The 10784-nt window shown below is 41.7% G+C and overlaps 1 protein-coding gene across 1 annotated transcript in view; it reads right to left on the bottom strand.

The window, feature by feature from the left end:
- nsun4 (NOP2/Sun RNA methyltransferase 4) overlaps positions 1-6557 on the bottom strand; it is a 31286-nt gene extending 24729 nt beyond the window's left edge. The window contains exon 1 of the mRNA XM_041841721.2: positions 6397-6557. Coding sequence (XP_041697655.1) covers positions 6397-6489 — 93 coding nt within the window. The 5' untranslated portion in view covers positions 6490-6557. The remainder of the gene's footprint in view (positions 1-6396) is intronic.
- Between the last annotated feature and the right edge of the window lie 4227 nt (positions 6558-10784).

Genomic DNA, 10784 nt, shown 5'->3' on the forward strand with positions numbered 1-10784 from the left:
ACAGCTTTTCATACTCTATCAGAAAAGGGGAAATGGGTGGGACGCCAGCCTCTATTTTTATTAATGCTCTCAGAACATTTAATTTGGCGACTTTGAGCATCATGCTATACTGTTTAAATGTCAGCCACCAGTGCTGGCCAAAACCCTGTATAGGCCACCAAAGCACTGCCCCACTTTCTTTACCGATTTCCTGAACTATTGTCTATTGTCCTTGAGAACTATGATAAACTCATTGTGTTGAGTGATTTTAATATTCATGTTGACTCCAAGGCTATTGAATTTATGAATCTTTTGAGCTCTATGGACTTTATTCAACATGTTACTGGGCTCACCCATAACTGCGGCCATACTCTGGACCTGGTTATTACCAAGGGGCTTTCTATTGACATATCCTCTATTGTTGATGTTGCTTTATCTGATAACCACTGTGCATTTTTTACTACATTGTTGACCATAGCACAGGGTAACACTGAGCACATTAAGAAAAGCTATCTTACCTCTGAAGTTGCTACAGATTTTATTGAGTGTATTAACAACACTCCATAACCTAGTCGGCCTTCCTCTTGTGATGATTTAGTTGATAAGTTTAATAGCAAATTACAGGCAACCATTGATTCCATAGCTCCAGTAAAGTTGAAAAAGGCCACATCCAAACAGAGAGCACCTTGGATGAGTGAGGAAACAAATTAAAGAGAAATGGCAGAAAGGTAGAGCGGAAGTGGAGAAAGTCAAAGTTGCAGGTCCATTATGATATTCTGGGAGAGCAACTTGGTATATATAACAAGGCAATTAGAAATGCCAGACAGGCTAATTTAATCCGAATAACTTGAGAGTGCTCTTCTCGACCATAAATACTACCCCTGCAAACCCATGTGAACTTTCCTCCACATCTAAATGTGATGAGTTTGCAGCATATTTCAGAGGTAAGATAAAACATTAGGCTGGGTATCAGTCAAGCAAGACCTGATGAGAAGTTTGATATGTGCCCTAGCCTACCACGCAAAGGCACTATGGATTTATTTTCCCTGGTTGACACAGACATGCTCAAAACTAAAGCCTTCTACCTGCCTTCTCGATCCTATCCCCACCACCTTCTTCAAAACAGTTTTTAATTGCATATCTGAAGAAGTGAAAGCTATTGTTAATCAATCCCTGTTCACAGGCACTTTCCCCACTGCATTAAAAACTGCTATGGTGAAACCCCTTCTGAAGAAATGTAATCTAGATTCTTCAGCTCTTAGCAATTTTTGGCCAATCTCCAACCTTCCATTTTTAAGCACAATTCTGGAGAAATGTGTTTTCAAACAACTAAATAATAGTATTTTTGAAAACTTCCAATCTGGTTTTCGGGCCCACCACAGACAGCCATAGTTAAAGTGGTAAATGATCTTAGAGCCAAAGCAGATACCAAACAGCTCTCTGTCCTTGTACACTTGGATTTAAGTGCTGCATTAGACACTCTTGACCATGATGTCCTTCTGGGCAGACTGGAGAGGTGGGTTGGCCTAAATTGGTTTAGGACCTATTTAACCGGTCAGAAGTTTGTCACCCTTGGTGAATATAACTCAGAGAAAATACATATCACATGTGGCGTTCGACAAGTTTGATTTTGGGTCTGGTACTGTTCAAAAATATAAACGCAACATGCAACAATTTCAAAGATTTTACTGTTACAGTTCATATAAGGACGGCATTCAATTGAAATAAATCAATTAGGCCCTAATCTATGGATTTCAAATGACTGGGCAGGGAAGCAGCAATGGGTGGGTCTGGGTGAGGCCCACCCACTTGGGAGACAGGCCCAGCCAATCAGAATGAGTTTTTCCCCACAAAATACTCCTCAGCACCGTTTGAGAGAAATAAGCGTTTTGTGCATATGGAATATTTCCGGGATCTTTTATTTCAGCTCATGAAAAATGGGGCCAGCACTTCACATGTTGCCTTTATATTTTTGTTCAGTATACTGTACCAGTCAAAAGTTTGGACACACCTACTCATTCAAGGGTTTTTCTTTATTTTTAATATTTTCTACATTGTAGAATAATAGTGAAGACATCAAAACTATGAAATAACACATATGGAATCATGTAGAAACCAAAAAAGTGTTAAGACATGATGGTCAGTCAATCCGGAACATTTCAAGAACTTTGAACGTTTCTTCAAGTGCAGTCGCACACGAAACTGGCTCTCATGAGGACTGCCACAGGAAAGGAAGACCCAGCGTTACCTCTGCTGCAGAGGATAAGTTCATTAGAGTTACCAGCCTCAGAAATTGCAGCCCAAATAAATGCTTCAGAGAGTTCAAGTAACAGACACATCAACATCAACTGTTCAGAGGAGACTGTGTGAATCAGGCCTTCATGGTCGAATTGCTGCAAAGAAACCACTACTAAAGGACACCAATAATAAGAAGAGACTTGCTTGGGCCAAGAAACACGAGCAATGGACATTAGACCAGAGGAAATCTGTCCTTTGGTCTGGAGTCCAAATTTGAGATTTTTGGTTCCAACCGCCGTGTCTTTGTGAGACGCAGAGTAGGTGAACAGATGATCTCTGCATGTGTGGTTCCCACCGTGAAGCATGGAGGTGTGATGGTGTGGGGGTGCTTTGCTGGTGACACTGTCTGTGATTTATTTAGAATTCAAGGCACACTTAACCAGCATGGCTACCACAGCATTCGGCAGCAATACACCATCCCATCTGGTTTGGGCTTAGTGGGACAATCATTTGTTTTTTAACAGGACACTGACCCAACACACCTCCAGGCTGCGTAAGGGCTATTTTACCAAGAAGGAGAGTGATGGAGTGCTGCATCAGATGACCTGGCCTCCACAATCACCCGACCTCACCCCAATTGAGATGGTTTGGGATGAGTTGGACCGCAGAGTGAAGGAAAATAATAATACAGTGGGGGAAAAAAGTATTTAGTCAGCCACCAATTGTGCAAGTTCTCCCACTTAAAAAGATGAGACGCCTGTAATTTTCATCATAGGTACACGTCAACTATGACAGACAAAATGAAAAAAATCACATTGTAGGATTTTTTATGAATTTATTTGCAAATTATGGTGGAAAATAAGTATTTGGTCGTTAACAAAAGTTTCTCAACACGGACTTTCAACTCCGTCCAAAGATTTTCTATGGGGTTGAGATCTGGAGACTGGCTAGGACACTCCAGGACCTTGAAATGCTTCTTACGAAGCCACTCCTTCGTTGCCCGGGCGGTGTGTTTGGGATCATTGTCATGCTGAAAGACCCAGCCACGTTTCATCTTCAATGCCCTTGCTTATGGAAGGAGGTTTTCACTCAAAATCTCACGATACATGGCCCCATTCATTCTTTCCTTTACACGGATCAGTCGTCCTGGTCCCTTTGCAGATAAACAGCCCCAAAGCATGATGTTTCCACCCCCCATGCTTCACAGTAGGTATGGTGTTCTTTGGATGCAACTCAGCATTCTTTGTCCTCCAAACACAACGAGTTGAGTTTTTACCAAAAAGTTCTATTTTGGTTTCATCTGACATTCTCCCAATCCTCTTCTGGATCATCCAAATGCACTCTAGCAAACTTCAGACGGGCCTGGACATGTACTGGCTTAAGCAGGGGGACACGTCTGGCACTGCAGGATTTGAGTCCCTGGCGGCGTAGTGTGTTACTGATGGTAGGCTTTGTTACTTTGGTCCCAGCTCTCTGCAGGTCATTCACTAGGTCCCCCCGTGTGGTTCTGGGATTTTTGCTCACCGTTCTTGTGATCATTTTCACCCCACGGGGTGAGATCTTGCATGGAGCCCCAGATCGAGGGAGATTATCAGTGGTCTTGTATGTCTTCCATTTCCTAATAATTGCTCCCACAGTTGATTTCTTCAAACCAAGCTGCTTACCTATTGCAGATTCAGTCTTCCCAGCCTGGTGCAGGTCTACAATTTTGTTTCTGGTGTCCTTTGACAGCTCTTTGGTCTTGGCCATAGTGGAGTTTGGAGTGTGACTGAGGTTGTGGACAGGTGTCTTTTATACTGATAACAAGTTCAAACAGGTGCATTAATACAGGTAACGAATGGAGGACAGAGGAGCCTCTGAAAGAAGAAGTTACAGGTCTGTGAGAGCCAGAAATCTTGCTTGTTTGTAGGTGACCAAATACTTATTTTCCACCATAATTTGCAAATAAATTCATTAAAAATCCTACAATGTGATTTTCTGGATTTTTTTCTCTCAATATGTCTGTCATAGTTGACGTGTACCTATGATGAAAATTACAGGCCTCTCATATTTTTAAGTGGGAGAACTTGCACAATTGGTGGCTGACTAAATACTTTTTTCCCCCACTGTATAATAATAATAAGCCATTTAGCAGACGCTTTTATCCAAAGCGACTTACAGTCATGTGTGCATACATTTTTACGTATGGGTGGTCCCGGGGATCGAACTCACTACCCTGGCATTACAAGCGCCATGCTCTACCAATTGAGCTACAGAGGACCACTTCTGTAGCCAACAAGTGCTCAGCATGTGGGAACTCCTTCAAGACTGTTGGAAAAGCATTCCAGGTGAAGCTGGATGACAGTGTGCAAAGCTGTCATCAAGGCAAAGGATGGCTACTTTGAAGAATCTCAAATATAAAATATATTTTGAGTTGTTTAAAGTAATGGACTGTCGTTTCTCTTTGCTTATTTGAGCTGCACTTGCCATAATATGGGCTTGGTCTTTTACAAAATAGGGCTATCTTCTGTATACCACCCCTACCTTGTCACAACACAACTGATTGGCTCAAATGCATTAAGAAGGAAAGAAATTCCATAAATTAACTTTTAACAAGGCACACCTGTTAAATGAAACAGATTCCAGGTGACTACCTCATGAAGCTGGTTGAGAGAATGCCAAGAGTGTGCAAACCTGTCATCAAGGCAAAGGGTGGCTACTCTGAAGAACCTCAAATATAACATTTTGATTTGTTTAACACTTTTTTGGTTAATACATGATTCCATATGTGTTATTTCATAGTTTTGATGTCTTCACTATTATTCTACAATGTAGAAAATATTAAAAATAAATAAAAACCCTTGAATGAGTAGGTGTGTCCAAACCTTTGAATGGTACTGTATAGGTATCCGTTACCCCTAGGCAGCATTATCAGAAAGCACAGCATTGATTTTAACTGCTACACAGATGATACACAATTTTACATTTCTGTGTCACCAGAGGATTTTAGCTCCACGGATAAATTATTAGAGTGTATTAGTGATTTAAATACTTGGATGGCTCACAACTTCCTCAAGCTAAATCAAGACAAGACCGAGGTACTTATTGTTGGAACCAAAGCACAGAGAGAATCTGCCCGCACATTTTAATTCACGGGCAATAAAGATAAAACATCAGGTAAAAAACCTGTGTGTTATTTTAGATTCTGAATTCAATTTCAATCCACACATTAGGAATATTAACAAAATAGCTTTTCACCACCTGAGGAACATTGCCAAGGTGCGGCCGTTTCTCTCTCAGGCTGATACAGAGAGACTCATCCACGCTTTTATTACAAGCAGGCTTGACTACAGTAATGCTCTCCTGTCTGGTCTACCCAAGAAAGCCATTGGTCAACTGCAAAACATACAGAATGCTGCAGCACGGGTACTGACCAAGACCAGACGGACAGCACACATTACACCGGTTTTAAGGTCTCTGCACTAGCTGCCTGTGAGTTTTATAATGAATTTAAAGATTCATCTATTGTTTTAATAAATTTATCCACGATTGTGCACCCCAATACATGTCAGACATGCATTTAACTTATGTACCCAGTAGGTCCCTCAGGTCCTCTGGCCCTTTAACTATTCCAAAGTCTGGATAGTCTCAATTTTCGAGCAGCAGAAGGGCAAACTGCACAAACATACGGTAGAGCAAGTTTAAATATAATTTAGTCAACATTCTGGCGTATAAGGAACAGTTACACAATTTTGCACACAAATGTCTCGGTCTGTGTATATCAATTAATTGTGTATAACAGCCTGATTAATCAGACTAGACAGCCACTTGTACTAATTAGCCATTTAAGTGTGCTCTGAACACCTGTTTGTAAGCATAACTGGGGAGGAATTGTAGTTTGTCAACTGGAGGCACACGCAGCTTATGGATCTGTGCAAAACTGCAACAGTATCTTTACTTTAAAGATTATTAATTGCTGAAATGAAAGATAAGGGGCCTACCAGCATATGTTTTGCAAGCGATGATTAACGTTTCTACACGTTAAAACAAAGCCTCGGAATTGTAGTTCACACGCAGCCAGCCGTGGCGTGGTCGAAGCTAAACGCTGATAAGGGTTTGAGCGCTAGTTAACCGCCAACTTTAATCAACGACTGGTTGTGGATTTTTCCAATTATTGTTAGCTAACTACGTCGTACATACCCATTTAGCTTTCACGCGATTCCGTCGGGGTGTCAGGCACCGTAAATCTTTAATTTTCCTAAGCAATATTCTCGTGTCCATGAACGCCGCCATGTTGGTGTACGACACCCTTTCCAGTCCGTCTTTCCATCTGACAGAAATAAGGTCCCCCTAAGGGACACACTTCACGCCACTTCGATACAAAGTGCTTTTCGTAGCAGATTTGGAAAGTATTTTCGTACACAACCCCAACCCTTTTCCTAACCTCAACTGTAGTCTCCTAACCTGCTACGTTAATTAGCCTAACCTGCTATGAAAGTAACTTCGGTATCAAAACGGCGTGAAAAGTGTTCCCCCATCAGATGGGACGATCCCATACCAATCCTATGGAGATGGTTGGAGGACCGCCATCTAGAGAAAATAGAACGAATAGAAGCATTCTTCCGGTGAACTTTATAGCTACGTTATTTCCTGCGTGTGGCCTAACACGTCCTCCAGATTCAAATCTTGTTAGCTAGGTCCTATTCCTTCAACCAGTGTTGTCTAAAATTATGGTTTTCCAAAACAAAATAATGTCTGATGAGGTATTGTACAGTATCAATCTAAATATTTCAATGTTTTCTCTACTAATCCGAGCAATGTATCAAGTTTGAAGTTAACGTTACGCAACTCGAAAGTCATTAGCAAACTAGTGAGCCAGCTAACGTTTGCGGTCTAGTTTGCTAAAGGCATTGGTAGCCAGGCTCGCGTCCTTGGCAGCTAGCTACCAAGAGGCATGGAGAGGCAGCCTTTAGTGATTATGCCCCCAGCCTCTGGAATAGCCTGCCAGAGAACCTGAATGGGGCCAAAACTGTGGACATATTTAAAGGAGATCTTACAACACATCTTTTTAGCTTTGCTTTTCCTTAGGGTGCTTTTTAGTAATTCTGTTTTTTATCCTCTTATGTTTGTGTAGTAAATATTTGTTTTATTTTCATTAGTTTTTTTCCTATGAAGTACATTGTGTTGCATCCATTTAGCAGACACTTTTATCCAGAGCGACTTACAGGAGCAATTAGGGTTAAGTGCCTTGCTTAAGGGCACATTAACAGATTTTTCACCTAGTCGGCTCGGGGATTAGAACCAGCGACCTTTCGGTTACTGGCACAACGCTCTTACCCACTAAGCTACCTGCTGCATTCGATGTCTAAAATGTGTTGTATAAATAAAGCTTGATTTGATGAACTGGAAACTAACATTTCTAAGATACTTTATTCGTTCTTGATTCAGTAAAAAGTATTGCCAAGAACAGGTTAGTTCAAATCTATGCTGGCGGTTTGTATGGGGGCTTTCCTGTAACGCCCAGTAATGGACACCAAAAATATTTGGTTATATCACATTGTACGCTAGATAATCTGTAGCTAACGTCCTGCATGTGCGCAAGTAAGCGAAGCTGAAGAGGCTTGCTGGAGCTTTCAGCAATTAGCATTCCCCTACTCATAGGTGCAGTCATTTGTGAGATGAAGAAATGCTCCTGCTGCAGCAGCCCTACGTTTTGGGAAGTTTAATAATAGCTAGGTACCTCAAGATTCAAATCTTGTTAGCTAGGTCCTTTTCCTTCAACCAGATTGCCTCATATGCTCGTCGTCCCCTTATGCCATAGTTTGTACATCTGAATTGTCAGTCGAAACCACATTTGTTTAAGCAAGTCAGCAATATCAGCTATGTTTTTTTTTTAAAGGCAGTAAATGAGGCTGAATAAACTGTTTCGCTGCCAAACAAGGCTCGACAGGTGTAGCAGTAGTAAGGTGTTGGGACAAATTTATTAAAAATAAGACTGAAATATCATATTTACATTTACAGACCCTTTACTCAGTACTTTGTTGAAGCACCTTTGGCAGCGATTACAGCCTCAAGTCTTCTTGGGTATGACGCTACAAGCTTGACACACCTGTATTTGAGGAGTTTCTCCCATTCTTCTCTGCAGATCCTCTCAAGCTCTGTCAGGTCGGATGGGGGGCGTCGCTGCACAGCTATTTTCAGGTCTCTCCAGAGATGTTCGATCTGGTTCAAGTCCGGGCTCAGGCTGGGCCACTCAAGGACATTCAGAGACTTGTCCTGAAGCCACTCCAGCATTGTCTTGTTTGTGTGCTTAGGGTCGTTGTCCTGTTGGAAGGTGAACCTTCTTCCCAGTCTGAGGTCCTGAGTGCTCTGGAGCAGGTTTTCATCAAGGATCTCCCTGTACTTTGCTCTGTTCATCTTTCCCTCGATCCTGACTAGTCTCCCAGTCCCTGCCGCTGAAAAACATCCCCACAGCATGATGCTGCCACCACCATGCTTCACCGTAGGGATGGTGCCAGGTTTTCTCCAGATGTGATGCTTGGCATTCAGGCCAAGGAGTTCAATCTTGGTTTCATCAGACCAATCTTGTTGCTCATGGTCTGAGTCCTTTAGGTACCTTTTGGCAAACTCCAAGCGGGCTGTCGTGTGCCTTTTACTGAGGAGTGGCTTCCACCTGGCCATAAAGGCCTGATTGGTGGAGTGCTGCAGAGATGGTTGACCTTCTGGAAAGTTCTCACATCTCCACAGATGAACTCTGGGGCTCTGTCAGAGTGACCATCGGGTTCTTGGTCACCTGCCTGACCAAGGCCCTTCTCCCCCGATTGCTCAGTTTGGCCTGCCGGCCAGGTGGACTCCAATCAAGTTGTAGGAACATCTCAAGGATGATCAATGGAAACAGGATGCACCGGATATACATTTTGAGTCTCATAGCAAAGGATCTGAAGACTTATGTAAATAAGGTATTTCTGTTTTATATTTTTAATACATTTGCAAACATTTAATTCCAGTAGTTTATTGCAGCTGAGGAATCTATTGAAATACTACAGATGTGTAGTGTCAGGGAAGGCTTGAGACCACAGCCTGTGTTGTATCTATTCATGTTAAGTCACAGATCTTGTTAATGTTGTTTTTCTTCTGGACAAAATATTATTTTCTCTATACACCAGCTACCTGAGCCATTAGACATACAATATGTGCATTTGACTGTATATGGCTGACCTGCTGCTTGTATTGGGGATGGGTGCAGACTTCACAGATCTCTTTGTGGCCAGTGAATGAAGACTGGCCAGGTGACTAAACAATCTGGAGTTGGACTGCATTAAAATTCGAAGCACTGCAGACCCTGTGTCCCTCTACTTCCAGTCTTTGCATTACAGTTCAGACCATATAACTAGTTTATGAATGATTAGCCTCAGTTGGTTATTACACTAACTACTGTAGCAGCCAAGGAGCCCCAAAGTCATAGGATTGAATGCATTTTCCATATAACCAACCAATGGACACTTAGGAGCTGCCACAATGAGAAAAAGGTGTTTCTTGGTGTGACTGTCACGTTCGTTGAGAGACGGGTCAGACCAAGGTGCAGCGTGGTATGCGTACATATTTATTAATGACTATAAACACTTGACAAAACAACAAAAGCAATGTAACATGAAGCTCAAACAATGGCTACACACTAACAAGCCAAACACGAGTCAAGATCCCACAACTAAGGTAGGCAACCAGGCTACTTAAGTATGATCCCCAATCAGAGACAACGAGCGACAGCTGCCTCTGATTGGGAATCACACCCGGCCAAACATAGAAATACACATTCTAGATCCTAAACATAGAATCTAACAACATAGATCTCATCCTGAACTCACACCCTGACCCAACCAACAAGAGTTCTCTAGGTCAGGGCGTGACAGTGACATACTTTGGCAGTTTTAGAAGCATATAGTTCAAAGTCCATTCCTTTTATTTTATGACCTTAAAATATAGGCCAAATAATAAGCAAATCTTGAATTGAAACTGGTAGAAATGGGTAATAAGTAATTTATATACTGTACACCAAGTACATTTAGTTACACTTTATTTGCTTAAGCATTTCAGAAGTTCACACATGGCCAATCATGATAATAAACTAAAGAGTAAAAGTCAAACAGTCGCTGGCAGTGCAGGTCCATGATGTATACGGTTATAAAAATAGAGACCATCACTTGAAAGACAAAACCATAAACAAATTAAATGTTAAAATCAGCTTCTACCCCCAAGCCATAAGACTCCTGAACAGCTAATCATGGCTACCCGGACTATTTGCACTCCACCCCATCTTTTAACGCTGCTGCTACTCTGTTAATTATTTATGCATAGTCACTTTAACTCTACCCACATGTACATATTACCTCATCTACCTTAACTAGCCGGTGCCCCCGCACATTGACTCTGCACCGGTACCCCCCTGTATATAGCCTCCCTACTGTTATTTTATTTTACTTCTGCTCTTTTTTTCTCAACACTTTTTTGTTCTTGTTGTTTTATTTGACTTTTTATTAAGAAATAAATGCATTGTTGGTTGAGGGCTGTAAGTAAGCATTTCACGGTAA

Source organism: Coregonus clupeaformis, chromosome 21, assembly GCF_020615455.1.
Source record: "Coregonus clupeaformis isolate EN_2021a chromosome 21, ASM2061545v1, whole genome shotgun sequence".
In the NCBI taxonomy this organism is placed as follows: Eukaryota; Metazoa; Chordata; class Actinopteri; order Salmoniformes; family Salmonidae; genus Coregonus; species Coregonus clupeaformis.